This window comes from Laetiporus sulphureus (assembly GCF_001632365.1).
Source record: "Laetiporus sulphureus 93-53 unplaced genomic scaffold LAESUscaffold_15, whole genome shotgun sequence".
NCBI lineage: Eukaryota > Fungi > Basidiomycota > Agaricomycetes > Polyporales > Laetiporaceae > Laetiporus > Laetiporus sulphureus.
Genome location: NW_024468524.1, coordinates 453,002 through 480,718, shown reverse-complemented (window position 1 = coordinate 480,718; position 27,717 = coordinate 453,002). Strand labels below are relative to the sequence as shown.

The 27,717-nt window shown below is 53.4% G+C and overlaps 10 protein-coding genes across 10 annotated transcripts; 6 read left to right on the top strand and 4 right to left on the bottom strand.

Annotated features, from left to right (window-relative positions):
* Window positions 1-1,059: 1,059 nt before the first annotated feature.
* Window positions 1,060-3,362, top strand: LAESUDRAFT_698823 (kinesin-domain-containing protein; the record flags this gene model as incomplete). The annotated part of the gene is made up of 8 exons (XM_040906359.1): window positions 1,060-1,622; window positions 1,671-1,836; window positions 1,886-2,029; window positions 2,082-2,195; window positions 2,245-2,709; window positions 2,766-2,813; window positions 2,860-2,931; window positions 2,984-3,362. 8 exons carry the CDS (start codon window positions 1,060-1,062, stop codon window positions 3,038-3,040), a joined length of 1,629 nt encoding a protein of 542 aa, XP_040765246.1. The 3' UTR covers window positions 3,041-3,362.
* Window positions 3,200-5,335, bottom strand: LAESUDRAFT_742926 (DNase I-like protein; the record flags this gene model as incomplete). Its single annotated transcript, XM_040911222.1, has 6 exons — window positions 3,200-3,368; window positions 3,423-4,359; window positions 4,415-5,053; window positions 5,102-5,169; window positions 5,225-5,256; window positions 5,312-5,335. The coding sequence occupies 6 exons, from the start codon at window positions 5,333-5,335 to the stop codon at window positions 3,200-3,202; spliced, it is 1,869 nt and encodes a 622-aa protein (XP_040765245.1).
* A 248-nt stretch (window positions 5,336-5,583) lies between these two features.
* Window positions 5,584-6,326, top strand: LAESUDRAFT_698818 (uncharacterized protein). The gene is made up of 4 exons (XM_040906358.1): window positions 5,584-5,722; window positions 5,777-5,827; window positions 5,884-5,963; window positions 6,017-6,326. Exons 1-4 carry the CDS (start codon window positions 5,654-5,656, stop codon window positions 6,207-6,209), a joined length of 393 nt encoding a protein of 130 aa, XP_040765244.1. The 5' UTR covers window positions 5,584-5,653; the 3' UTR covers window positions 6,210-6,326.
* Window positions 6,327-6,697: 371 nt separating this feature from the next.
* On the top strand, window positions 6,698-9,935 carry LAESUDRAFT_651309 (glutamine-dependent NAD(+) synthetase with GAT domain-containing protein; the record flags this gene model as incomplete). The annotated part of the gene is made up of 20 exons (XM_040904298.1): window positions 6,698-6,723; window positions 6,825-6,855; window positions 6,904-6,989; window positions 7,046-7,077; window positions 7,129-7,213; window positions 7,262-7,457; window positions 7,513-7,601; window positions 7,655-7,772; window positions 7,825-8,171; window positions 8,230-8,381; window positions 8,432-8,609; window positions 8,683-8,818; window positions 8,873-8,979; window positions 9,037-9,074; window positions 9,132-9,225; window positions 9,286-9,352; window positions 9,404-9,532; window positions 9,591-9,674; window positions 9,727-9,751; window positions 9,805-9,935. The coding sequence occupies 20 exons, from the start codon at window positions 6,698-6,700 to the stop codon at window positions 9,933-9,935; spliced, it is 2,151 nt and encodes a 716-aa protein (XP_040765243.1).
* A 139-nt stretch (window positions 9,936-10,074) lies between these two features.
* LAESUDRAFT_812127 (exocyst complex component sec6) lies at window positions 10,075-12,648 on the bottom strand (the record flags this gene model as incomplete). The annotated part of the gene is made up of 4 exons (XM_040914380.1): window positions 12,188-12,648; window positions 11,746-12,138; window positions 10,199-11,693; window positions 10,075-10,145 (listed from the first exon to the last, which is right to left on the bottom strand). Exons 1-4 carry the CDS (start codon window positions 12,476-12,478, stop codon window positions 10,075-10,077), a joined length of 2,250 nt encoding a protein of 749 aa, XP_040765242.1. The 5' UTR covers window positions 12,479-12,648.
* Window positions 12,649-13,436: 788 nt separating this feature from the next.
* LAESUDRAFT_812126 (uncharacterized protein) lies at window positions 13,437-13,850 on the top strand (the record flags this gene model as incomplete). Its single annotated transcript, XM_040914379.1, has 1 exon — window positions 13,437-13,850. One exon carries the CDS (start codon window positions 13,437-13,439, stop codon window positions 13,848-13,850), a length of 414 nt encoding a protein of 137 aa, XP_040765241.1.
* A 1,636-nt stretch (window positions 13,851-15,486) lies between these two features.
* Window positions 15,487-17,493, top strand: LAESUDRAFT_724958 (uncharacterized protein). Its single transcript, XM_040908727.1, has 7 exons — window positions 15,487-15,758; window positions 15,818-16,007; window positions 16,064-16,153; window positions 16,208-16,323; window positions 16,371-16,993; window positions 17,058-17,232; window positions 17,290-17,493. The coding sequence occupies exons 1-7, from the start codon at window positions 15,682-15,684 to the stop codon at window positions 17,327-17,329; spliced, it is 1,311 nt and encodes a 436-aa protein (XP_040765240.1). The 5' UTR covers window positions 15,487-15,681; the 3' UTR covers window positions 17,330-17,493.
* Window positions 17,494-17,788: 295 nt separating this feature from the next.
* On the bottom strand, window positions 17,789-19,061 carry LAESUDRAFT_713594 (uncharacterized protein; the record flags this gene model as incomplete). Its single annotated transcript, XM_040906989.1, has 5 exons — window positions 17,789-17,931; window positions 18,027-18,107; window positions 18,205-18,234; window positions 18,371-18,996; window positions 19,051-19,061. The coding sequence occupies 5 exons, from the start codon at window positions 19,059-19,061 to the stop codon at window positions 17,789-17,791; spliced, it is 891 nt and encodes a 296-aa protein (XP_040765239.1).
* A 5,382-nt stretch (window positions 19,062-24,443) lies between these two features.
* On the bottom strand, window positions 24,444-25,892 carry LAESUDRAFT_749455 (uncharacterized protein; the record flags this gene model as incomplete). Its single annotated transcript, XM_040911558.1, has 3 exons — window positions 24,444-24,502; window positions 25,182-25,319; window positions 25,373-25,892. 3 exons carry the CDS (start codon window positions 25,890-25,892, stop codon window positions 24,444-24,446), a joined length of 717 nt encoding a protein of 238 aa, XP_040765238.1.
* A 396-nt stretch (window positions 25,893-26,288) lies between these two features.
* LAESUDRAFT_742921 (uncharacterized protein) lies at window positions 26,289-27,665 on the top strand (the record flags this gene model as incomplete). The annotated part of the gene is made up of 3 exons (XM_040911221.1): window positions 26,289-27,118; window positions 27,170-27,360; window positions 27,412-27,665. Exons 1-3 carry the CDS (start codon window positions 26,376-26,378, stop codon window positions 27,663-27,665), a joined length of 1,188 nt encoding a protein of 395 aa, XP_040765237.1. The 5' UTR covers window positions 26,289-26,375.
* Between the last annotated feature and the right edge of the window lie 52 nt (window positions 27,666-27,717).

The following is a 27,717-nucleotide window of genomic DNA, read 5'->3' as shown; positions in this document are numbered from 1 at the left end:
CTTGCATACGTCCTGAGGTTTACATGCACGAGAAATATAACGTACTTCGCTTTCTGTGCGTAGAACAATCTAAGGATGTTTAAGGTAATTATATAATTTCTCTGGGATCAACAAGCGAAGATCCACAATTTCAGTTGGACAATTATGTGGGTTACAGCGCTCACCTCAATCGCAGCAGAATCCCCAAAGCTGACGTAGAAATGGTGCTTTCAAAACTCCAGATTGATAACTCGCCTGGCTAAGGGTTGGCTGGGCCTCAAGCGAACAGCAACCGTCGTCACGTACAGTTTCAAAACATAGAAACATCCAGATATCATAATTATGTTTTGAGTGTCGTAAAGTAGCCCTTTGAATGCTAAAAGTGAGCGATATTGAAGCTGACCTCAACCATATGACTTTTAGGAGCTTTTAGGGAAGTCTCCGATCACTCGGTAGAAGCCGAGGGTACAGTAACCAACGCGCCCACGTGATCGACGCGTCGCGGTTCGGTTTCTCGCTTCTCCATCAAACCGGTTTCGCTTCATCTCGCTTACGATGTCCCGTCTCCCACGATTGCATTCCTCTCCCGACTCTCGACATCCTGCAGGACCGTCGATGTCGTCGTCGCAGACAGCACGGCCAAATCCGCTGAAGCGCAAGGCCATTGCGCAGGACGAAAATGCCATGGCAAACGAGCAGCCACGAAAGCTGCCCGCTATCGCGGAGGCAGACATCAACAAGCCCACTCGTCCAACAAGGCCTGCGATAGCTAGGCTGGGCAAGGGGCCGCCTCCGCTCACGAAACCCCAGGCTCCGTCACTGACCAATGTCACGACGAGACGGACGACGCGTGCAACAAGTGCATCAGCGAAGCCCCCTGTGCCAGCGCGTTCGACAGTCACTACGCGACCCGCCGCGGCAAAGGCGACGAGGACCGCATCTGCGCCTATGCGAGCAGTCTCAACGACTGCTCGCGCCGCTCCGATGTCTGCACAAGAAAAACGTTTCCAAGCACTGCAAGATCAGATAGCCTCTATCAAGGCTGCTCGTGCTGCAGATGCCGCTAAGCTCGCTGCGGATATGGACGCAGAGCGTGTCAAAGTGGCGGAACTGCAGGGAAACCAGCTCGCCATGTCGCAGCAGCTGACTGCTTCCAGAACGCAGGAGATGGCGCAGCGACGGGAGCTTGACAGCGCGAGCGATGAGATTGACCAGCTGCGGAAGCGGCATGCTCGAGAGCTGGAGGAGCAAGAGATTGACATGCGCAAGAAGGATCGTGAAGTCCGGGAACTCAAGGAGGACCTTCGCATGTGCCAGCATGACTTGGAACGGGAACGAGAGACTGTCGCCAGTTTGAAAGCGACAGTCTCCCACCAGTCGACTGCACATGTCGCGCTTACTACGCAGATCTCTTCCTCACAGGCACATCAGACAGCCTTGCAAGCTCATCTAGAGGCAGAGATGAAGGCTAAGTCTGACCTCGAGGCCGAGTTGGAGTCAATGCGGAAGCGGATAGTAGAATTGGAGATAGAGACACGCGAGGCCGAAACCATACGGCGCAAGCTTCACAACCAAGTGCAAGAGCTGAAGGGCAATATCCGTGTTTTCTGTCGAGTGCGCCCGTTGTTGTCTTCCGACATCCCGTCATCTGGCTCCTTGCCATCGTTGATGTCTGGTGAAAGTGGCTCAAGCACTCCCGACTACGACCCGGAGGAGGAGGATCGGCGCAGAGAGGAGTGCAAGGCGCTCATGGTGTTCCCGGATAAGATGGATCACAAAGAGATTATGCTCAGCTCGTCGAGCGAAAGCGCGACTGGACAGGAGCGCAAGGACGAGTGGATATTCGCGTTCGATCGGGTAAGCTGATACCTGCAAAGATGACAGTCATGGCTCATATCATATTGAGGTGTTCGAGCCGCATGCCAGTCAAGCGGAGGTTTTCGAGGAGATTTCGCAACTCGCTCAGAGCTGCACAGACGGCTACAACGTCTGTGTGTTTGCTTATGGCCAGACTGGTTCTGGCAAATCTTTCACCATGGAAGGCGGGACGGTATGACACACATCTTATTGTCTCATGCTCAGTGTTCTCAATTGCAACACAGACGGAGGCGACTGTTGGAATGATCCCTCGAGCAGTCGAACAAGTCTTCCGGGAAGCAGAGCAGTTGAAGAGCAAGGGATGGGAGTACAAGATGGAAGGCCAATTCCTCGAGATCGTGAGTCGTTACGCCTGACAAATCTCGGTATGGTCTGACGCTGTCGTAGTACAACGAGACTATCAACGACCTTCTTGGAAAAGCAGATTTCGACAGAAAGAAGCATGAAATCAAGCACGATGCAAAGACCGGCCGCACGACCGTCACCGACGTGAACGTCGTGCCGCTCTCCTCACCCGCACAGGTCAGCACGCTCCTGAACTTCGCGCAGTCCCGCCGCAGCGTAGCGGCCACTCTCATGAACGAGCGGTCCTCGCGCTCGCACTCGGTGTTCACCTTGCGGATCTACGGCAAGAACTCCCTGACGGGAGAGTCGTGCGACGGCAGCCTCAATCTCGTCGATCTTGCTGGTAGTGAGCGGCTCGAGAAGAGCGGTGCTGCTGGCGATAAGGACCGCCTGCGGGAGACGCAGAACATCAACAAGAGCTTGAGCGCCCTTGGCGATGTCATCGCTGCGCTTGGAGAGAAGGGAGAGGGTAAGACCGACAAGCATATTCCGTACCGGAACTCGAAGGTCGGACCACTCTCCGTCGTGTGATTGTGGCCGTTGATACTGATTTATCTCCACAGCTCACGTATCTGCTCCAGAACTCTCTGAGTGGCAACTCGAAGACCCTGGTGAGTTGTTAATCATGCAGCGGAACTTTGTGATAACACCTTGCAGATGGTCCTGAACTTGTCGCCTCTGGCATCCCACTTGAACGAGTCGCTTTGCTCCCTTCGGTTTGCCACCAAGGTGCGGACTCTCGTACGCTTTATCGATTCATCAGCGCTCACTTTCCCTTCAGGTGAACAACACGACGATTGGAACGGCCAAGAAGCAGACACGGGTAATTGGACCATGATGGATTCTATTGTGCTAATATTACATTGGTTACTCCTGGACACTGAAAAACGTACGGTACAGCTTGGAGAGTATATGAGTCGAGATGAGAGGGTTGTGATGTACATGCATGAGATCCGGAATGGCTATTTAATGTACAACAGTACAGTCCCACCGTTTGTCATGATTTTGAGTCGGTCCCCACAGGACCGCTCCTCTTGCTTTGCCGACTCTGCAATGCCTCTCGCTTGACTTCACTTGCCCACTTGAAGTAGTTGCACCGGTACTGATGATCCACCTCGTCCCGCAGTCGCTCTGCCTTGCCCTTGTCATATCCAGGACCGACAGGACTGCAGCACGGAATGAATATCCTGCAGTAGTACGCACACGAAAGAAAGACTCACCGCGAGCAAATGTAGAAGGTCTTGCCCTTGTTCGGTCCTGGCTTGTTGACGGTGTACAACTTTGTGGCCTCGTCATGTACGATACATTTGGGTGGCTGCAATGGGGCAAGTAGGTTGGACCAAGCACTCTTGCTGTGGTTCTGAGAACTTGAGGGTATCTGAGTTGCTTCGCTTTCTGAAATGAGGGCAGCCTGAGATGCTAATAGATCCTGGGAAGAACGAGAATCGCTGATATGGTCTTCGCTTGTGTGTGCGGTATCCGTGTGTGCGGTATCGGCATCGTCGCAGTCGGTATCAGAGTCGACTACGATTGCCTCCTTTGGTGGAGACTTCTTTGAGGGTTTGCAAAAGAAGGATGCGATGCCGGCCTGACCAGGCTCTACTTTTGTCTTCTTGTTTGACCCGTTGTTGGCTGACTTGTCGGAAGATTTCCGCTTCGTCATAGAACTAGGCCCAGACTTCGCGGTGGTTGGCCTCAATGCAGGCCGGGAAGGCTTATGCGGGGAGTGCTTCGGCTGCGATGGATGGGTATAGCTGCTGGTTGGTGATGAAGAGGAAGGCCCCGCGGAATTCACGACAGGCGGATCAGAAGATCGTTGTGATTCCGGCCCGCCCTGATGTCGCACCTCAGACCGCTTGCCAAAGAAGGATGATAATACTGTCTGCTTTCCAGCAAACTCTTCCCAGTATTTTGCAGCTATTCGAGGAGGATCTTTGATCGTGCCCTGCTTCATAGCGTCATGGAGCGTGACCGTCTCCCCAGACTCCAATGTAAGCTCGTCGTACAGGTCAATATATATAGGGCAATGATCAGAACCCTTGAGCGATGCTTGAATGTCGCCGTGTTTGATCCAGGGCAGCAAGCCTTGAGTGACGAGGATGTAGTCAATACGTGCCCCGTAATTCGTCTCTCGCGCTTGAAGCTTCATGTTCCAACCTGCAGATGCATGAGCACGTAGACCAGAAATAAAAAGAGATGATGAGCTACGCACATGTATACAGGCCTTTCCGATCAGGCCAGAACGTCCGTATGACATCGACCATAGGTCCGTTTGGGTCCAGCCATCTACGGAGCCATGCCCGAGGCGGATGGTCATAAAATGTCTCAACAACGCTAGCCAAGTGTCCATCTGGGTGATCCATCGGCGTGGCAGCAACGTTGATGTCGCCAATAACCATGACCTCGCGATGCTCCTCTTCAATCAGCTTCCGCACGCGCTCTTCGAGAAGTAGGTGGAAGTTCATCTTGTAGGGCAGCCGGTCGTCGGACGTCTCGGCGGGGCAGTAGACGTTGATGAGGACGAACAGGCCAAAGTCAAGAACTAGAGCACGTCCTTCGGCGTCGAGCTCATCAAAGGAAGATGGTACATGGCCATTCTCGTCAGAAAACGCGTCGATATCGTATGCGTGCGGGTATGCAGGGGAGACGCGTTCTTCCTGGGACAGCGGAGGCTTTGGCTGTATCATGCCCGACAGACCTTCTTCTGCCTTTAGTGGAGTCACATTGGCTGACTTTGTATAGACTGCTACGCCGCTGTAGCCGCCTTTATTGACCGGGAAGGAGAAGAAGGAATGGTAGCCCTCAGGAATGGCGACATCTCGCGGCAGCAGAGAACGCGACGACTTCATTTCTGAAAGCATATTTAGTAGCGATCTGTCACAATTGACGTGTTCAGCACCTTGGAAACAGATAATGTCCGCGTTCAACGCGTCAAGTACGCCATCGAAGGATGCGAAAGAATTCCAGCTGCGCAGAAGATTTCGGCGACAAACACATCAAGCACATCCACTGATGCACTTACGGGTGGTACTTTGGCAGAGTTCGGACACCATTCTAATTACCTACTGTCAATCAGAACTAAAACACAGACTGTCGGAAATGGACTCACAATGTTCCAAGAGAGAATGCGCATCTGCTACAGATGATTTAAGAGTTATTTCTTGCAAAAATCAGCCCGTGGCCTCTCTCGTTGTTTATCTCGATTATCTCTTCTTCTCTCTACAGCTATCACAGCAGCTCGTGGGCTCGAAATCGTGTTGATAGTGAAGCAGGGAATTGGGTTACAAGCGGAAGTGAGGACTGCCAAATCCGGTCGTGTCACGTCTTCGTCAGTCGATTGGCGCCCATCTATTCTATGGGCGCCTCAACCCAACCAGAGTTGTTGCGGCTTCGTTAGTCCAGTCCTTACGAGTTTACTCGAGACCCATCCTTTCTAGAGAATCTGGGCAACATGGGCCGGTTGAGACGCTCTAGGACGCATCATGCAAAAAGGGATGTGCATCGAGCCGCAAGAACGAGGGTCTGTCAAACCGGCCAGTTGTACTTCAAACGTCCCTCATCCTTTTTTCTTCAGGCGCGAACGAGGGATTTGGATCAGATACAGCTGATAGACCTGGACCCAAAGGTAAGTATATGCGCGTTTGCTTATTGTGTGCTTGCTGAGCCCATGACATCCTCAAGAACCGAGCCATCCTCGAGGCACAACCGCTGGATCCTGAAAAGCCTGGTTTGGCTCAGCACTACTGTGTGGAGTGTGCAAAGTGAGTACTGAAATATTCTTTGCTCCCGGTATTTATACTAATGATGAGAATAGATACTTCGAGACCGATGCTGCATTACGATCGCATTGGCGGGGCAAAGTGCACAAACGAAGATGCAAGACGCTCAGGGAACCTGCGTACACCATTGAAGAGTCGGAGCGTGCTGCGGGATTGGGAAGAGAAGGAAAGCGGATGACGACCACGACGACATCGCTTCGTTCTCCAATGCAAGAGACGAGTAGTTGATGCAGGGGGAGGGGGGTTCCCGTTGACTTGCGGTTGTCCTGTTGGTATGCTTAACTTATTCACTTTTAGGATATATATTTGCTCTGCTGGCCAGCACCAGCATCCGAGCGAATGCAGGTCCGTGCATGCTCGTTTCCAAGCCCTGCTCCACGATGGATTCTGTGAACTTATGGCAGCTCTCTGAGCATGATCCTGTGCTTGTAATATCTGTGGTCTGATAGCGGAATTTTGCATACTACTCGTTGAGATAGTCCCTCTAGACAAATATAGCGCACAAAGCACGCTCGAAGCATGTGTAGATCATCTAAGTGTCCACAAGTCGTTGATGATTTGGGTTTTTTGATGGCAACAACCTATCGATCACGCTCGATGAACAATCAGCGGGTCCGGCTGCGCATGACGCCACGACGGTCGACCAAAGCTTGACTCTGGTCGAGTCTTGCGTGATCTCCTGCTCGCGCTTTGCATCGTGACGAACAGTCGTGAACATGGGACATCTAATAACGGTCGCGACGTGAGCTGTCACTACAACGTTTCCCGCCATTAACTAACGCATCGCAGTTGGTACGGTCTTGGCTAATCAGACATTCATTGAACCAATTCTGGTCATTGCAGCTCGCTGAACCAGTGGTCCTTGGACTTTCAGGTGATTTAAACAGTACGATATCATCACCGTGATCTGATGCGACTACAGGGAAACCTCGAGCGGATCTTGGAGAGTATCCGCATAGCGAAAGAGCGGGGCGCTACCTTGCGAGTCGGGCCTGAGCTTGAGATAACGTGGGTCTGCATGCATCAAACGCAAGCTGTAGTTACTGAGACACTGATCACCGCAGCGGGTATGGCTGTCAAGACCACTTCCTCGAAGGTATGCTTTCACAGGATCAATTCGGATTACCTATTTTCTAACTCCGGCAAGGTGATACCGCCTTGCATTCATATGAGGTGCTAGCCAAGATTCTCGAGTCAGAAGAGGCTAAGGGTATCCTATGTGACATCGGCATGTGCGTATCCAGTTCATTGATCGGATGTCCATTCATCCAGGCTCACAGGCCCGTCGTGCACAAGAATGTCATATATAACTGTCGTATAATAATTCACAGCGGCCAGATCCTCCTCATCCGCCCAAAGATGTGGCTCGCCAATGATGGTAACTATCGCGAGTTGCGCTGGTTCACACCGTGGATGAAGCATAGGTGCACCGAGGACCATTACCTCCCGAGAATTATTCATGCCGTTACTGGCCAGGTAAGTGACTTGATCTGTGCAGCTCTTGAGATTAGACTGAGTATGCTTCTCAAAGACGAAAGTACCATTCGGAGATGCTGTCGTTAGCACAATAGACACCTGCATCGGAGTAGAGCTCTGCGAGGAACTGTTTACCCCTGCGAGGTTGGTGAACATGACTTTGTGTAAGCCGGAAACCTGATTGACGTCCACTTCAGCCCGCACATCCTCATGGGACTCGACGGTGTCGAGATCTTCACCAACTCCAGCGGAAGCCACCACGAGCTGCGCAAGCTCTACCGGCGCGTCGAGCTCATCAAGGAGGCAACCATGAAGGTGGCCTTCGTCTCCCTCCCATTATTGCGCATATACCCATCCCTACTTATAGGTCGGCGGGATCTACCTCTATGCAAACCAGCAAGGCTGCGACGGCGACCGGCTCTACTACGACGGCTGCGCGATGATCGCCGTGAATGGACAGATCCTCGCACAGGGCTCGCAATTCTCGCTCACCGATGTCGAGGTCGTCACCGCGACGATCGACATCGAAGATGTACGCGCACACCGTGCGATCAGCAGTCGCAGCATGCAGGCCGCCGCGGCTGAGCGCTATCAGAGGATCGAGGTCGACTTTGCGCTTAGCGAGTGCAAATTCCAGTTCTCAAAGGACGAGGATGAGTTGGTGGTGAGCCCGAAGGTGGAGGTGAGATACCATATACCGGAGGAGGAGATTGCGTGAGTGTCTCTGTAACAAGCATAATGACTGTCACGACTGATTTCTAATCAACGATAGGTTGGGCCCTGCGTGCTGGCTATGGGACTATGTCCGCCGCTCGAGGACGCAGGGCTATTTCCTTCCACTCAGCGGTGGTATTGACAGCTGTGCGACGTCCGTCATCGTGTATTCCATGTGCCGCCTCGCTGTGCAGGCAGCCGGTGCGGGGAGTGCGTTCATCATATATTTTGAGGTATTACGTCGCTGATGCAGCAGACAGACCAGCAGGTCATCGCTGACGCTCGGCGGATCGTCGGAGAGTCGGAAGACTCAACGTACATCCCCACCGACCCGCGCGAGCTCTCGAATAGGATCTTTCATACCTGCTATATGGGTACGGAGAACTCGAGCGAAGAGACGAGGACACGGGCGAAGGAGCTGGCCGAGGCGATCGGCAGGTGAGCCGTACAACATCCTCTTCGGGCCCTCAGCTGCTAGATTCTCACTCGAAGCATTCCTTGTATTCCATAGCTACCATGTTGACCTGAACATGGACACACTCGTCACCGCCGTGCACGCCCTTTTTTCTTATGTGACGGGTGCGAAACCTAGGTTCCGTGCACACGGAGGCTCAGATGCGGAGAATCTTGCTCTTCAAAACATCCAGGTCGGTTGCACCGTTCATCATATCTACACACATATCACTGAAAGGCTGTCGTAGGCGAGACTGCGTATGGTGCTTGCATACCTGTTCGCTCAGCTTCTTCCGTGGGTGAGAGGAAGGTCAGGCGGTCTGCTTGTTCTCGGTAGTGCAAACGTCGACGAAAGGTAAGGATCATTTTACATGCTCAATGCCCTCCTTGGCGTCACTGATGAGCAATGCAGCTTGCGGGGCTATCTGACCAAGTACGACTGCTCCTCCGGTAAGAAGTGGTGTGCATTCTCCTTTAATCCTGCATTGTGACCAATTGTATGCGTAGCGGATGTCAACCCCATTGGTGCGATCAGTAAGACGGACTTGAAGCGCTTCATCGCCTATGCTCGAGACGCCTTCGAGCTGCCCATCCTAGAGAGGTGCGCATGATGTCTTTATTACATGACGAGTCTTCTGAGGCTGATATGCTTGACCGTCAGCTTCCTGGAAGCAGTCCCGACTGCTGAGCTGGAGCCCATCACTGAGACCTACGTGCAAGCTGATGAAGTAAGTAGGCTGTCTTGAATCACTTGTGCGCAGGAATACTCAGCTTCATAGGCCGATATGGGAATGACCTACGACGAGCTCTCCGTCTTCGGACGGCTGCGCAAGGTCGAGAAATGCGGGCCGTACAGCATGTTCACGAAACTGGTGCATGAATGGGGTTCTGTTCTGAGCCCTGTCCAGGTAGGCGCGAGATCACTCTGCTGAACATAGTTATTCTGAGAGCTGCTCTGGTCATCAGATCGCGGACAAAGTCAAGCGCTTCTTCTTCGAATACGCTCGGAACCGACACAAGATGACGACTCTCACGCCGTCTTACCACGCGGTGAGCGCAGTTCTATTGAAGAGTTATAATAGCTCCTCATGTCGTGCCACAGGAGCAATACAGCCCCGACGATAACCGTATGCCTTCGCTTCCTCGTTCGGCAGACTAGACTGACGGAACGATATAACAGGGTACGATCTCCGCCCGTTCCTGTATCCTTCGCGCTTCCCATGGCAGTTCAAGAAGATCGACGACATCGCCGCGATTCTTCCCGACCGATCGCAAATGGGGGCGGATCATGTCAAGCTTAAAGCAGCCTGATGTGCGCGAGGCAAGCACCGTCCTAGAGGCTAGAGGGAAGATGATAGTAGACAAAGTCGTGTAAGTTAATAAATATAAATATGCCAGCGTGATATCTAGGAAAACAATGCTAGTGTACAATGTTCATCTAGTGAAACGTCTATGTGCGCGCGAGGAACCGAGAGAGTGCGCCTTGGACTGAGATCTTCTTCATGATGGTCGGCTCAGGTGCTATAGAAGATAGGTCAGCATGAGACTGGTGATCATCAACAATGAGTACGTACGATCAGTGAGATTTTCTTCCTTCACTTTCCGCTTGATGCTGTCCATCACCTCGCTCACTCCAGACCGATCCAAGTCTCCTCTCGCCTTCATCAATGCTTCCACAAATGCAATGTTCGGACCGTACACCTTTGCGAACGACCAGTACGAGAGGAACACCAAGCTCTGAGACGCCTCGAGCATGGAGAGGACCATCTCGAGCACCTGCATCTGAGGTTCAAGCTCCTTCATCTTCTTGTACTGCCCAAACAGCTTGTACGCCTCGTCAATGTCCGCCTTGATGCGCTCCAGCGCGGCAGGTATCTTGAGTTTCGGTGCATTCGCGAGGCCCGTCAGGTACGTGACCAGGTACTGGTCGAGCAGCTCCTCCACCAGCAGCTCCAACAGTGTCGGGTTGAGATACGCATTGTAGTCGGACATGTAGTCACGAATCGTCGCGAAGATCTGCGCACTGATCCCATCGTACCATGTCTGCGTGAAGAGCTGCTTCGTCGCGGGCTTGAGGTCGTTGAAGATGATATCGATCAGCGTCTGCGTGCACTTCTTCGCGACGTCGAGGAAGCCGTCGATCGCGTCGTTGAGGCGATCATGAATCGGCGCGCGATACTTCTCCGAGACGAGGGGCTCGATGCGCGCAGAGAGGGCCTCGGTGAAGTCTGCAGCTTTGATCTGATCGTTCGCGAGCGCGATGCAGTATTCGACGAGACCGCCGGGCACCTCCTCTGGCTTCTCTACGTTCTTCTTGTATTCCGCCTCGATGAGCTTCGTCCATCGGTCCTGCACCCCGCGCATCGCGCGGCTCACCTCCTCGACGACGCGTGCGAGGATCATGCCCTGTCCACTCTCCATCGCGTTGTCGACTTGCTGATTGACCATTTGGAACAGGATAACCGAGCCCTGCATGCCGTAGAGTCCGTCGGCGTTCACCTCTGGCGGCTCCTCGCGCGCTATGAAGGAGGCGATCTCCGTCTTCATCAGGTTCGCGGTCCACTCTTCGAGCTTCCTGATGATGAGCTTGAGGTAGTCCTCGATCAGGCTCTGCTCCTTGCCGTCCAATAGCGGCGGTTCGAGCAGCTCAGGTGCGATCTCGAGCTCCTTCATCTTCTTCTTGTACTCCTTGATCCACGCATTCAGCGTCAGCAGAACGCTCGCCTCGGGTTCCGACTTGATGATCTTTGTGAGCATCGCGTTCAGCGCCTTGTGGTACCCGCGCACGTAATGTTTGTGGATCTCGTACGACGGCGGGAAGCACGGCACTACGTCCGTCTCTATGTGGATCAGGTCCTGGTAGATCCAGTCGAGATTCTCGATGAAAGCCGCAGGGTTCTCGCCGCTGCTCGCATAGGCCTCTTCGAACGTGGCTGTGATCGATTCGGTGATGCTCTTCATGATTTTCATGCGGTAATGCTTGATGATGCGTGCGTCTGCCTGCATCGACCTGAACTTGGCTGCCGCATCCATCTTGGCGGCTTTCTTGACAAGCTTGATGGCTATAGCCTGGGGGTGAACTTGTAAGCACATTGAACAATTGTAGCGCTACTAGACGTACCTTCTCGTCCTCTCGCCCCTCAATCTCGGCAATCTTGATGAGTTTCACAACCGTCTCCGGATGGCCTTCCATGACAATCATGAGGATGTTCTTCGCAAGCGCCATGATATACTCGTCGAATGCTTCAATTAGCCGATTTAGTCGCTCGAAATACTTTGCCAGCGTGGCTCTTGTATGCGCGCTGGACTTCTTGGCCTGGTGCATAGTCTGGTTGCGGAAGGCCTCCAGCCTGTTGATTTGGTAGTGGATACGAAGGAGATTGGGTGCCGGACCTAGGATGTCCTGGCAGTCTGCCTCAAGCATGCCCTCTAGCATGTCGAGGTGCGACTCCATCTCCACCAGATTATTGACCATCTCCTCCGTACGCTCAAAGTTTCGATGCACCATTGACACCTAAGTGTACGATCAGATATATGTCGAATAGCTTGACTCGGTCGCTTACTCTGCTAATCTGGTCAAAGGTTGAGACCGTGTTCTGAGGGTCATTGCACAGCCTGTCCACCGTCTCCATCTCATCCTTGATTGTCTGGAGATTGTTCCGCGTACTAAACAGCTTACGCAAACCCTCTCGGGTTGCATCCAGCTGCTCCTTGACGCCGCTCTTCAGCCTGGCATCGATGGAGGCCTTCTCCTTCTCGAGCTTCTTGCGGAATGCGGTGATCTTCGCCAGGTCGTCAGGAAACTGTAGGTACTCTCCAACTGCTTGTGCTGCAGATATGGTGGGCGCAGACATCCGTTTCCTTTCCCGCGACAGTGACCCTTTGACAACAGAACGTTCGAGTGCCGGAGTGGAAGAAGTAGTCGGGGTGGCCAATATGGGGAAGCTTTATTGTCGAATGCTGTGCATCAGGGGATGTCGGCTAGAAAGCTAACCCGTGCAGACGCTGTTCTGTATGCATGTTTTATCTATGCACAATTATGAGTAGACTGGAGACATACATGGAGAGACTCGGTCTGCGCACAGTGTCGCTGGACTCGCGCTGTGTGGCTACGTCGAGGAGGCCACGCTGCTCGATCAATTTGCACTTGTTTGCCTGGTATCTCGAAGAAGCAGCTGACCTGCCTCTTCTGGATTTGTATTCAACGTTAACATTGACCATCACCAAATAATTTGTACAGCTTGCAAACGTGATGTACGGCTTGGGACTCCGTCGGATAATAGCGCGACTGCTTCTAATTAGCTACTGCTCGGCTCTCTTTTCGCTGCACAAAGCTACAAGCGCCTTCCGCTTTCGCATGCCTCGGTCACATTAGCAATGCCGATGCAGCCTGACCGAATAATACAATCGCTCCCTGTGCTAATGCCAGGCAGGCGACAAAAAATGCAAGGTCAGATCAAGGGAAATATCTTGCACTGCTTTTACCGTGACGGAACAATCTGGCCAAGATGCCAGTGTCCGCTGGTGGCGTGCCTAGACACTTGAAAAATGTTGTTCGGTACGTCACTTTGCCCAAGCAGCCAACGCAGAAAGTGCTTTATGTTCGTCTAGACACTTCACCGCGGCATGGTTCACCGTTGTCATGGGTAAATCCGGCTTCATGAGCTCTCCACGACACAACCTTAGTAGCAAGGAGTCCACAAACCCACAAAGCGATAGAATGATCATGAATGATGTTGACAATATTTCGCAGAAACTGGCGCAGTCTCCGCTCTTTTCAACAACCATCCCTACGCACGCGGGTCCTCTCCCATGAAGGTACTCTCCGCAATACTCTTCTTGCTCAACGTCGTTCTCTTTTTCCTCTTCAATTTGTTTACTATTTGTCGCGACCCCTTCTGGCCGGAGATCTGGTCGAAAATGCTCCGACATCCCGTACAGAGTCTGTTCCTCGGGACGTATCCGATGGGCTTAGCCACCATCCTCAACATCGCGGCAGCGTTGATCAGTACAGAGTACAAGTTTGGCGGTAATGCATTCCTCTATTCAACTCCTCCTGCTGCAGCAGTTCGACCAGTTCGGTCCGGGAACCACACGGGTACGTTTCTGCCGCCAGTGCACTCTCGGCCTAATACTGCTCCGCGGATTGTCGCGATTCGCAACTCGAGCATGCGACTCGAAGTTCTTCGGTCGGTGTTTTCAGGAATCGGTCGCTTTGTCGACTAGCTTTGCCTGAATGTTCGGCGTGTATGGTGGCTATCCTCTTCTGTAGACGCTCCTGCCAGTGGTGTCACGGATGTGGTATGAATACGGTGCATCAGCGAATGCTTCCATTCAACCGTTGGGTGGGATTGACGAGGTGCAGCTCCTAGGTGTTCTGACACCCGGACGGTTATGCATTTCCAAGTAGTACAGCCTCAGCGGCAATGACGGGCAGACAATCTCATGACCGCACTCATACGATTAATCTGATACCATATTCTGACAAGAAGTGTATGTGGCAACGTACGGCGCCCCGAAGCCACCCCCTTTCCCCGCCTCTGTCGTTTGGCAGTGCGCAGAGCTGCGATATTGGTTGAGGCGCAGAATATCTGCATTGCTATGCAGAAAGCGGTCGCGTTCGCAGAATCGTCGTGAACTTTGAAGCGATGCAGCAATCTGCGCAAAGCCTTCTAGTCGGGCGCTGTATATGGGAGATTAAATGAATTTTCCGGCAGCCACTGCGGGATACAACGACAGCACCTATTTGATGACTGCGTCAATGTATGCGAGCGAGTGCGCTAGCTGTTCATGCGTCAAATAGGTACCTCATCAAGTGTACGAAACGTTCACGTAGCTTGCGCTGGACACCAGGCTGCCTGCAAGGCCCAACGAGCTCGATGAGGCGCCACTGCGCATCTCGTGGGGTTGACGTCAGCATAGCAGGAGGTTTGGGTGGGAAGTGTTGGTGGAACGACCGGATCAGGTGGGGGTATTGTGAGTGTCGTGGATGAATCGGAGTCATGTGGGCTCACTGGATGTTGTCGCATACTACCCGGCATATTTTCTACTGATAGCGAGAAAACTCGGGATCTCAAAGAACAAGATACCGGGTTGTCCAATTACTATATAGCTCGGCAGCTTGTGTATGCATGTGAAAAGGGAGCATTTAATTCGGACAGACTAGTTGTCTAGCTCATGCGATGTGTCTGGACTAGCCAGCGCTTCAGTAAATTAGCAATTTTCATGTCATAGATAGCTCATAGTGATGCAAGACGGTCGCAGCGGAGCATGCCCATCCTCAGGCAGAAGAACGAGATTGGTTGTAATAGCTGGAGCCTTCTGGCCCGACAGAAAGATGCATCAAGTCAGGTCGTGGGAGAGAAAGGCAAGCCCCGCCAGAGAGAATTCCAGTAGCCCATTGCCTTTAGCTGCGACGTGGAGGGCAGCAAGGGCGATGGGGGTGCGGAGACCTACCCGACGAGCAGTCGCCAAGTGAACGCGGGAATGCAGCGAGGATCACGACAGGCGGCTGGAACGCCGTCGCTCCGCTACGCTCGCGTCGCCGCCGCTTGATGCAGGGGTAGGTGGAGCGGGAATGTTGAGCGACCAGGGTATTCCGAATTGTGGGTGGCACGCGCGCGAACGCATTCCGAATATTGAATGTATCAGGGGCCGCAAATGTCCACCTCCACCTGCGGATGCGGAGATATACTGCGCGCCGTTAGATGGCATGTTCAGAGTAGCGCAAGGACTGAGAGGGTTGTCGAGGTCGTGGAGCGGGGGGAGGTGTTGTGGGCGTTCCGAAGTAGCGGTGGCATTTTGGGCGGGTACATACACTTGCGCGCTAGTTCGAGTATACTTATTCCGAATGCAAGTTGGTGCGCACAGACTCCCGATGATGGACACGCCGCCCGTGTTCAAGGAGAGCACAGGCCAGACCGCCTCGCGCGTGCCCTTATATGCCGCGCAATATTGTCCCGTGGCTCCTAACACGTCCCTCGTCTCTGTCTCCGCCCTCTCTGCTGCTGTGTAGCTAATTGTATTCAATCTCGTTCGCTCGCTTACCCCGCACGACATGCAGAGTAGCAAGCAGGCCCACGCGCCCCTTATGCTGCCGTACGCCCAGTGGAAGAGCTGGCCGGAACGCATACGGTGGGCGCTTCAGCTCCGCAGTGAATTATTTAGGTTCTGACTTTACCGTTCATGCGCAGGCATTTCACGCCAGCATGGCATGCAGTCATCATGGGCACAGGTGTTGTCTCCGCCCTCCTCAACGACTTTCCTTACGGACAGAGCAACGACAACTTTAAATTGGCCGGATGCGTCTTCTTTATCCTGAACCTCATACTCTTCGTATTCATCTGCATATGCTCGTTCCTGAGATACGTATTGAATCCTGATGTATGCCCCTCTCTCATGGTCATCTCGTGAACGTCGGATTCTGATATGTCGCGTAGGTTTTCTGGCTCATGATCGGGCACCCGGCACAAAGTCTGTACATAGGGTGCTTTCCGATGGGCTTCGCTACACTCATCAACTCTGCTCTTGTGGGTGCGCTTCTTTTGCTTCACATCTGCTGGATGTTCAAACCCTATCGCTAGGCTCTCAATCAGAACTGGGGCTTTGGGGGATCAGGCTTCCTCTACGTTCTATGGGGCTTCTGGTGGCTTGACTCTGCCCTCTCCTACCTCGTCTGCTACGGCATGATCTACACCATGTAATTCCGTATTTCAAGCAACTGCGACTTTCGCTGACGTTTCCCAGGGTTGTCCGGCACGAACACTCTATCTCGAACATGGCCGCAGTCTGGCTCCTGCCCGTCGTCACGCTTGTCGTCGCATCCTCCACAGGCGGGCTCATAGCGCAGGCGATCAAAGTTCATTCACACACGTCGGCGCTCGTCACGACCGCATTCTCGTTCACGATGCTCGCGATGGGGCTTGCGTTCGCGCTCATGATGATCACTATCTACCTCCTCCGGCTCCTCATCCGCGGCGTGCCCGACCCGGGGCTTATCCTCTCCGCGTTCATCGTCCTCGGCCCACTTGGCCAGGGCGGCTTCTCCCTCCTCATCAACGGCAATGCCATCTCGGAGCTTCTCCCGCTGCATATCCAGGGCGATTTCCCGCAGAGTGCGCTGGCGGGCCAGATGATCTATGCGGCATGTTTCTGCGCGAGCTACGCACTGTGGAGCATGGGCATTGCGTGGATTGTGGTTGCGGTATGCTCGATATACCATGTGGTCCGCGTGCGCCGGACGACGCTTCACTTCAATATGGCATACTGGGGGCTGGTCTTCCCGAATGGCGTATTTGCGCTGCTGACGGTCGAGCTCTCGCGCGTGCTCGACAGCGGATTCTTCAGGGTCGTGGGCTCGCTATGGTCTGGTGCGTCTCCGTTTCACCATTATTTTTTATTCTCGATTTGGGACTAAGTGGCTCTTCCGTGCAGCGCTCGTGTTCCTCCTGTGGGGCGCCATCTTTGTGCGCAGCATCCCACCGTTCATCGACGGCACGCTGTTCAAGGCGCCATGTTTGCCTGATGGCTCGGTAGCCGCGCAGCTCCTCCCCACGGTGCACACACATGCGCCACATCCTGCCCCTGCCGCGGCTCATGGCGAGAAATCGTATGTGTCTTCCGATTCTACTTTTGACGAGCACATCATAAGAGCGAATGACCGCAGGGATGTGAGGGACTCGTTCGCAGATAGGAACTTCATGTGAGGAGAAGCGCACGCACAATTTTAGACCGTGAGAGGGATGCTTAAGGAGCCGGTCGGCAGTTTTTATATACATATACGTACGTAGCTCTTTCCATCTAATACGTGCTGCATATAGACACTCCCTCCGGGCTATATATAGTGACGCATCGTTCAATTAATCCTTGCACTTTACCATCCGTGACTGGTCACGGTCCTTTGGGGGATTCATGACCGGTCTCTCTGGTATGGCCATCAAACAAGACACGAACAAGCGTTTTCCTCCTGTTTCATCAGATCGAGGCCTCAGACCTTCCTGAGGTCGACCAGAAGATAAATGATATAGAACGAAGAGACGGGGAGATCCCAGCAATTTGAGTGGATTTCTTCCGCTCGATGCAGAGCAGTGGTTATACAATAGTCGCACCGCTCGGAGCCGTTTTTTGGGAATAGCCGCAATAACTTGAAATAGAGCAGAGCCACTTCAGCCATAGAGCTCGATGTCGATTAATTGTCTGGCATCGTACACCACGGTGGTGTCCTTGATGAGATCGAGTAACTTTGCGTTCCCTGCTAAAATGTTGTGGCACACATCACGTTCGAGGTCGGTCGGGCATGCATGTGTGTCTAGCAGATATGTGGTGCGCGTAGGCTGTCCACGAAGACGTACATCCGGTCCATCCGCCCTCGCGCGGTGCATGTCTCGTGGAAATCAGACTCACTGAATATGATGTGCCGTTGTGTCTGATGCTCCATCGCAAGGTGATCTGCCACGGTCGCACTGGCAGGCGGTGAACGTAGTGCTAATAGATAATTCATGTACTACAATACCGTGCAACCCCAATACTTGTCAGCAAGCGAGATAGATACTGTGAAATTTGAATGAGGATATTGCCATACAGGATGCATCACCGTCCGCTTCCTCGTCAGCTGTTAAATCATGACATGAACAAAGAGGACATGGCGAAAAATCTCCAGACTGATCAAAAATGCCACCACGATTCAACCAACTGGCGATCATGCCCAGACTCAATCAGACTGCCAGGCTTCCCAGGCCACTTGATACCTGCGATATACTCATTGCGTGACGGAGGATAACGTGCCTCCCCAGCATTCCCAGCCCAATCATAGTCGATCACCTTGATATTGGCCCTTCGGTCTGATATGACTGGCTTGCCTTCGTCGTCAATCTGCAACATGATGTTGTTGGTTCTGAGATCACCGTGCACAACATGCTCCTTGTCCAGTAGCTCTAGCAGTTGTTGCAGCGAGGTCGAGATGGGAGCTGCAAACCCTGTGCCAGGTGGTTCCACTTTCAAGAATTGGAACAGCATCACCCAATCCGATCCAAGGCGCTCCATGACGTAGGCGGTAGGAGCACCCTCACGGCGTGCATATCCGTAGAGGATAGGAGCAAAACCGTGGCAAGCCAACAGATGATGTACATGTGCGCCATAGGATCTGTCGACCAACTTGACCACCACTGGTTTCTGAGAATGCTCCGACGAAGGGCTGAGAGACAACGTGGCACTGAACAGCTGCCGCTCACTATCTATAAAGAGAGGGCATTCGAATGTAAGGTCGCCCACTGTAGCACCCACTGTAGTGCCTGCTTCTGCATATAATGTGCACGACCCATAGATCCGAGGTGAAGAAGCGGGAAATGTCATCCGTTGTGGTGTTGCTATCAAACTAGAAGACAGAATTGTTCAGAACAATCTACATTGAAGGTGTCATTCGACATACCTTTCTAACATAGATCGCCCTTTCGCCAGTGCATACAGCACCTTTGCAAGCTTCTGCCGCCGCCTGCCCATGCTGTCATATAGCATGTAGTACGTATGTCCTAATGGCTCCACGATGACATGCTCGCCTTCATAGAAGCCACCCATTACAGACAGCTGAGGTCCTGTCCGTCGATCGTCAGGCGGTAGGATGCATGGATGCACAACAAAACTTACCCAGCACAGAGATGAGGAACATTGGTGAGCCCTGCTCTAAAAACCTCGTCCATGTCAAATCGTTCGATGTATTCTCGCGCAAGACTTTGATGGCAAGGTCGTAGCTGCGCGCCAGTTGCATATAGACGTCGCTGCCTCCTTGTCCGGGCTCCCACTTGTCCTCACGCAAGCAGATCGGTACGTCTCGAGGTCCGAGCAAAACGCGATTGACATTGACCTCGCCGCAATGGAGATCTGACGATGCATTTAACGGGTGCTTACGGGTCCAGCCGTCAAACAGCTGCTTAACACAGGTGTCGAATTCAGTGGATCGCGCTGCCTCATTATCGAATGGCTCTCCCATACTGTTGCACAACATTTGAGCGGAGTTCACAGCAGATACTGTGGTGGTTGAGTCCTCAGGAAGGGGCCTGCCGGCAAAGAGCATGAATCGGCGGAAAACGTCATGCAGCACACACAATGGGACACCATTCTTCTCGGTGGGACGTGTTACGATCATCGTCGTAACCCTCATTTCAGGGACTCCTAGGCAAGGAGAACCGGACCGCTCCACCGTATACCATTACCCTATACGGACTTACCACGTGGCTATCAGTAGGATACCCACGCCACAGGGACATTCGGACATCCCTCGGACATGTACAAGTCACGTGACCATACGTCACGATGACGTCATACACCTAGACCAGGTAGGCGCACCGAGGCCCCTACGGACTCGTCTGGACTTAGCTACGTCATAGCACGCCATAGCACGCCACTATGGCCTAATCTTGTGTATTAGGGTACCGCTGGGCTTACCCCCGGTACCAGGGGTCCTGCCCCACTAATATATATACTGGCTCGAGCTGGGGCCTACCCCCCAGTTTCGAGTTAGATCTTCACCCCTTCTACTTGAGCCAGAGGACCTTGGCGGGTCAGGCGAGAGTGAGAGTGCGCGGGTTCTTTAGATCCTTAACATAACTCGAAACTGCTCCCTTAGGGCTGTGGGCACCGGTAGCCGCCTCAGTCCGGACTTCTTCTTGGCGACCACTATACCACCTTCCACTCGCTGCGGCCGCCCAGGTCGTATGCACACTACTCGTCGGACACAAGGCAGTCAGCCCCGGCGAGGCCCTCATTTGCCGCTTCAGGCACCCTCCCTCGTTCCTCGACAAGCCAAGGCATGGTGACCTCGAGCACTCGGCGACATCCAGGCAGGATCCGCCAACGACCACGACGCTCCGAACAACCCGCAGGCAGCGGACTCCGACGTCGACGACTCAACCGCCCAGGCAGGGCAGAGCACGGTCATCGCGACCATCTATCGCCCCTCGATGCAGGCAGCGTCGGGGGGCCCCGGGGAGTAGGATCTCCCCCGCAGTAGGCAGGCAGCCGTGCGAAAACAAAGCCACATGGGTCAACCGCCCAGGCCGGAGTGCCGAAGGTCCACCGGGGGCACCGTCCTCCTTGCATTAGGGCAGAAACAACCGAAGAGATTGCCAGAGCCCTTAGGCGGCGAGGCATACTAGGGGCACCGCCCCAATGAAATAAACGAGCGCATGACAAGTCGGAATAAAGGCCTTAAATAAGCCTCCGCGAAAGTCGGCAGAAGGCTTCAGCCGTGACCTGTCGCAAACCTTGCCGTGACCTCTGGCGTAAGAGGACTCCGCGGAACTGGGCAGTTAAAACCCATCGGGGCACAGAGGGTCTCAGGACCTGACGACGGTGCAACGAGCCCGGGCGGAGGGGCGCAGCACTCCTTAAAAGGGTACCGCTACGAGGCAACACCACCGCTAAAGTGCACCGGTGACCTTGACGGCGGAGCTGCCAAGCCCATAAAAAATATCCTTGGCCATAGCTGCCATGCGACACGGACAGTTTACTGTCTAATGGCGAAAGCTGACCCGTGGGACGACCTTTTAAAGTCTCATCACGGTGACCCAGTGAGATAGCCATCACAATGTATGAGCTCTACAGGAAAGGGCTTCCGTTAAATGCTGTAGGACAGCAATCATCTGGACCGCATCAGCGTGACCTGCGTAACCTCGGGTGTCGAGGGACTAAACACACCTGCTCAGTGCCAAAGCGGCACCGGGAACAGCCTTCATCCCCGCTGTAAACCCGACTTGTTAGGGGATTAGTTATTCGTAGCCACGTAGTACATAGGCATATTGTGGCGGAACGAACTGTCGGAACACTCGGTTGGAATGACCGGTGAACCAGGGTACCAGAAGACCCTCGGGAGTTGTTGGACACTGGCAGCGTAATAATCAAAGGCTGTTAAGACCCTCCCGCGACTGCGGACTGCTCAGTATTGCCTCCGTAGTTATAAGTAGCTAGCACTAGCAAGTTGGCCGATGAAGACTTCGCCTGGTCAGGCGCTTCGAGCTCGTGTAAGAGAGCATCCACCCTGAGGCACCGCCTCCGGATTCGATAAAAAGGGTCCACCGCCCTGGCGCCCAGCCAAAGGTTTTCACCCTTCGACTATCCTCAGCGACTCGAAGGTCCAAGAAAGGGTCCACCGCCCTGGCAACAGGCCAAAGGTTTACACTCCGTCTCCGGAACCAAGTACAACAGTCCAAATTGACGAAGACAATTGGCGAGGGAGCGGATCAAAAGGATCGAGGGTCAGGACTGATCTGTGAGCGGGGAACTGATCCGATCCATCACTTATGACACCGGCCGAAGAAGTACCGTGCCGACGAACAGGGCCGAAGAAGTACCGAGCCCACGACAAACTTCTGAAAGTCCAGTAGGGGCACCAGAAGTAATGGCTATATTAAAGCCGTTTAATTTTTGTAACATCATAAAGATGGGGTCTTTATGATGACGCTGTGGATGCAGCCGAGTAAAGCTTGGCAGGGGTCCCTCGTGGGTCCTTGTACTTAATTCCGTCTATACTTTTTATTCGTATCCTGCCCAGCTGCTTTGCGCTCGGATAAACAGGATCCCGGTTGAGAGCCCTGGCTGCTGCAGGCGCCATTAGAGGGAACAACTCTCACCCTTCGAAGCCTCGGCTGCCTTGCGCCGTTGGAACAACTTCGGAGATTTTAGTTATTGGGTGCCTAGCTTCGGCGTATAGGTTACCTACGTTTATTGCCCGTGGCCGTCCAGCCCAAGGGTTAATATATTCTTCGTTGACCGTGATACTCCGGTCGGATCAAATCAGAAGTGCCAAGGCGATTCGTCTGGACACATTGTTTTCGACCCCGCTGACACAGGCAGTGTCCCGGTGGTACAGGAAAAGAAAACACCATTCGAATACAGTGCACGGCACTAACGACGCGATCATTTTCTATTACGAAAAACCCCTCACGGGCAGTCAGCTCGTGGGGGGCACGGCTATCTATTAGGATACCCAAATATAGTAACCTCGACCCAGGACTCGGGGGAAACTTAATAATAACATACCGAAGATACCCGCGAACCGCGACCTTCGTACCTAGTACTATCCGGACTAAGATACCCGGCAAGTACCATATACCCAAGGGAAAGCCCAAGGAGTCCAGGAAATGGCTTGGCGAGGACGCTCAGCCCTAGGACGGGGGTACTAGGAGGTATTACCCCTAGCGTAGTAGCAACCCTAGAATAATAGGTATTCCCACCAATACCAAGAAATATATCCGGGAATAACCTTTTTACGCCATCATTACGACACATACCCAACGACGCAAGACCTCGTTGATACCCATATCATAAGGCACGGCCCTAGGACGCCGAGCGCACGCGTTGCTTAGGCATCGTAACTGCGGGAGGCAATAGATCCAAGGAGATCGCCGTAGCCGAATCCCAACTACACACAGTCATTATTCGGATATACCATTTCCACACGCTAGATCGGCACGGGCGCCGATCGGACAGGCAGTCCATATCGGGTAAGACCAAACCGAGATAGTGGTCACGACTATACCCAAATACAGTAGGCTTGATATCCTGGCAGCTTAGAAGCGCCACTATAGGAATCAAGTAACCTAATAATAACATAACCCAACTACAATACGCTTGACAACCTGGCTGCGTTGCGCCACTATAGGAACCAAGCATATTACATAATACAATACCCGGAGATACCCGTAGGATACGCTCTCCGCCTTAGGACTTGCTGGACCAAGATACCCGGCCGTCCCTCACCCTATAGAAAGGGATTGACCCAAGGGGTCCAGACAAGTAGGCGTCAGGAAGACACCACCTAGGACGGGGGTAATATATTCTACCCACCACGCTCTTTACGTCACGATCAAGGACTTGGGAAAGTACTGAAGTACGGCCCAAGGACGGCGAGCTCCGAATGAGTAAGCCACGGACGTACATCGGGAAATCTCAAGTCCCACGATAACGACGGAGTTAGAGAAGCTCCAATATACCTTTAGGATAAACCTCCATCCATCCTCCGGTTGCCTGGCTGCTTGGAGCGCCATTATAGGAACCGTGAGGTAATAACATAATCCGCACCCACGACGCGTCGGACAACCCACATAAGACAATGCTGGGCCCACGCAACGGATACCCATACGTTAACATAACGACAACGATACCCTATGGTACAATTCATTATACCCTCGGAACGGGAAGATGCACTGCTCGCAGCTGAGAGACCGCGATGCACATCCATCACTTGGTGTAGTCAGACCAAGAAGATGCTCTATGTACAGTCTCCGGCCGAGACGAGTACCCATCACCCGAACCACCGATACCCGCTTCCGGCAATTAGGGCCCGAAGCGTAATAAGGTATAATACCTTACCCGGCCACAAGGGAAACAAGTCTAGGCAAGACGGGAAACCTAATCGGCTAATACAAATATACCATATGGCGCAACACGGTCTTTACTAATAAAGTACACCGGGCCATTACGGGCCACGAGTCACAAGTATACCCATGACAAATGGACATCACGGACTCGATAAGCCACTACAAGACCATTACAGGCAAAGTATACCCGCCGACGGTCGTACCTATTACCAACAGATCGGTAATACAAGGATCACAAGTCATGTGATTATACCCATTATTGGGTCCAAGGGAACGGTGCGATCCAAGGCATCGCATATCCTATATCAAAGTCCATTACTGGCAAAACTAATCTTCCGTAGATACCCGGAGTGGTGGAGGAAGCGGCACAGATCTAGGACAGATCACCGAACCCCGAAGGACAAAAGACGATGTCCGGTGTTGTAGAACGATCACCCAAATACCCAGATCAATCTACTGGAAGCACGGGCTTTACACGTCTATACCCACCATCCAAACGAAGGGACCCTGGGAACCACACCTATACCACCATCAAAACCCTCGCCATAGCAATGCTAAAGGGATCGGCAGAGGATTGGGAAGATCCCCATGATGTCAAGGAAGTATTCCAGAAGCAGCGCTTCAAGGCAGGGAATATACCAGTGGAACCCATAACCAAAGGGCCTCGTGAGGACACTTCGGCGTAGGACGGGGGTCATGTTACGATCATCGTCGTAACCCTCATTTCAGGGACTCCTAGGCAAGGAGAACCGGACCGCTCCACCGTATACCATTACCCTATACGGACTTACCACGTGGCTATCAGTAGGATACCCACGCCACAGGGACATTCGGACATCCCTCGGACATGTACAAGTCACGTGACCATACGTCACGATGACGTCATACACCTAGACCAGGTAGGCGCACCGAGGCCCCTACGGACTCGTCTGGACTTAGCTACGTCATAGCACGCCATAGCACGCCACTATGGCCTAATCTTGTGTATTAGGGTACCGCTGGGCTTACCCCCGGTACCAGGGGTCCTGCCCCACTAATATATATACTGGCTCAAGCTGGGGCCTACCCCCCAGTTTCGAGTTAGATCTTCACCCCTTCTACTTGAGCCAGAGGACCTTGGCGGGTCAGGCGAGAGTGAGAGTGCGCGGGTTCTTTAGATCCTTAACAGGACGAAGGCACAATATACCAGAGGTTTCGCGCTGCCCCTTTTCCCAGCCGTCAGGGCCGGGCTTGCCAAATTCAGAGGGGGAACCGAGAGAGAGCTTCAGTTTCAAACTCATGCTGAGGCTATCGTAGGCGTCATTGGCAGCTTTCAACATCACCGCTGTGAGCGGGTCAACATTGGATTTGTGGAGGGAGAGAGAGAGGAGCACTCACCTTGCACCTCTGTTTCCTGCTCTGAAATCGGAATAGGGAAATTGAGCAGCTTGAGCTCCGTCTCTGTCCATTTCCATTCTGGTCCTTCGAGAACATAGCCCATAACCATTCTCCAGCAGCTCACAACGGATTGGATTTTTGCCGCGGCAGCACGTCTGTCCCCGCCTTCTTCTTTCATAGAGTTTATATAAGCTTGCACACGTCCGATATAAAACTGCAGTTCACGCGCCGCGTCCGCAGCCTTCTGGGTGGCTGATGCTTCAGTGGTGTTGCCGCGTTTCGGCTGAGGAGATGTAGGAGATATAGGCGTCTCCTTGGTTGATGCTTCAAGGGTCCTGCTGCGTTTTGGCTCAGGCATCAAGAACCCATCACCGCTACGTTTGTAAGAGACAGGACTGGACTGAGTTGGGGTGACCGCACGTTCGGGTAGTTGTGGGAGCGATGGAAGTCTCCTGGTAGCTGTCCCATCAGACAAGGCTGCTCTGCCTAGGGAGTCTGTCGGAGTGGTGGGGTTAGACATGGCGGGGCACAGTAACTCGCAGCCACGTGCGCGTCCCTCGCAATCATTTATCGTTGGCCCCCCCTGCTGAACCGTTTCCTTCTGCATTTTACGGCGAAACAAAACAATTCAGCTCCTGTACGGCGATTTTCCAGCTTCAGAGATGTTTTATACCATCGACATAGCATCCGATAAGACCTTTACTGGGAAAAGGCGTCCCGACGCTATTCCTAGGACGCTGGTGCCTTAGCCACTGCCGCGCAAGCGCTCGTCTGTCCCCGTTTGCGTGTAACTCCAGTCTGCTCTACAGCTGGCATCGACTAATTCTACATTTCATGCCCACGGCTCTGCTCTTTTAATCATAACGAACTTGCGAGAAATCCTTGCACTTTTTCTCCTCTTGCGCCGAGCCTTCCAACGCGGTTCCACCAAGCCATCTGTACGGTGTTGCTTATACATCAAGGCAGAACATCCACCATCGCGAGTCGTCTCCATCCTCCCATCATGGGCTCAGCGCAGAGCTACTTTTCCGGAGCTGCTATCACGACTCTCCTGATTGCAGGAGCTGCAGCAGTCGTATATGTCTACGTACAGTACACCCCACCATCCGACTCTCAGCCCAGACCACCCCCTCCCCCTCCAACGCAAGGAAAGAAGAAGAAGAAGAAGAAACAGGCGGAAACGCAGTCAGAGGTCGCATCAGAGTCGACCACAGTGGCGCCCAATGTGGTGTCTTTCCCGCCCGTCATTCCAGGTGACTTCGACACGCACTCGGAGCCCCACGACGTCGAGCCCGCTAGACCCTCTTCTAAACCGAAGAAGAAGAACAAGAACAAGAAGGCGAGCGCGTCAGGGACGGCCGCGTCGCGCGCTGCCTCTGCAGATGTCATGTCCGACTCGTCCGCGACTGCGCCAGAGTCGCAGGCCTCGGTGCGACCGACGGTCAAGTCTAGGAAGAGTTCCACGCCGAAACCAGCCCCCGTTGACAATGACGAGTCATGGACGCGTGTGGATTCTCGAAGACGGCATGTCTCACAGCTTGCATCCGCATCTATATCTGCGCCACCAGCCGAAGCGGGCACGAGCGATGCGGGGATCACCACGACGTCCCTCACTGAGACCTCGTCTCCCACCGTGGAACGATCAGATGATGGAGTCCTTCCGGAGCATCCGGGCCAGCCATCCGAAAATCGGAGGGCGCTGGCAGAGAGGTTGTTGCCAAAGCCACGGAAGACGGGTGTAGATGAGTACGTTGAACCTTCCTATGTTCACTCAGTCGTATTGAACGATCTTTGCAGCATGCTGGAGACACCAGACTATCCGACTCTCTCACGCGTTATGCGGATCCAGCCTGGGCCGAACGACAAGCCAGCGGCAGGTTTCTCATGGGGAGATTACGAGGACGTGGATCATCCGAGAGGTACTGCTGATGATGCAGACCGTGAGGACGACGGTGGATGGGGCGTTGTGAAGGGCCGAGGTCATTCAAGTACGTCCCTTGTTGTTCTCCTCATAATATGAGTACTCAGCGATGCCTTAGAAACGCAGAAGAGCGCGACGGTGCCAGCCGCTCCCGAAACATTGACGAAGAAACAGCGGCAAAATGCGTCAAAGCGCGAGGCACAGAAAGAAGCCAAGGCAGCGGCAGAAGCAGACCGCCAAGCACGGCTGGCGAAGCACGAGCGTGAGCTCGAGCGAGCGAAGATTGCAGAGCAGTACGCAAAGAAGGGCAAAACCATCAGCGGCGGAATGACCGCATATGTTGACGAGAATGGCAAGCTTGTGTGGAAATGATTTCTGAATGCTTTGCTGGGTTTGCTCGTCCTCGGAATGGTTTTGTTGTGCC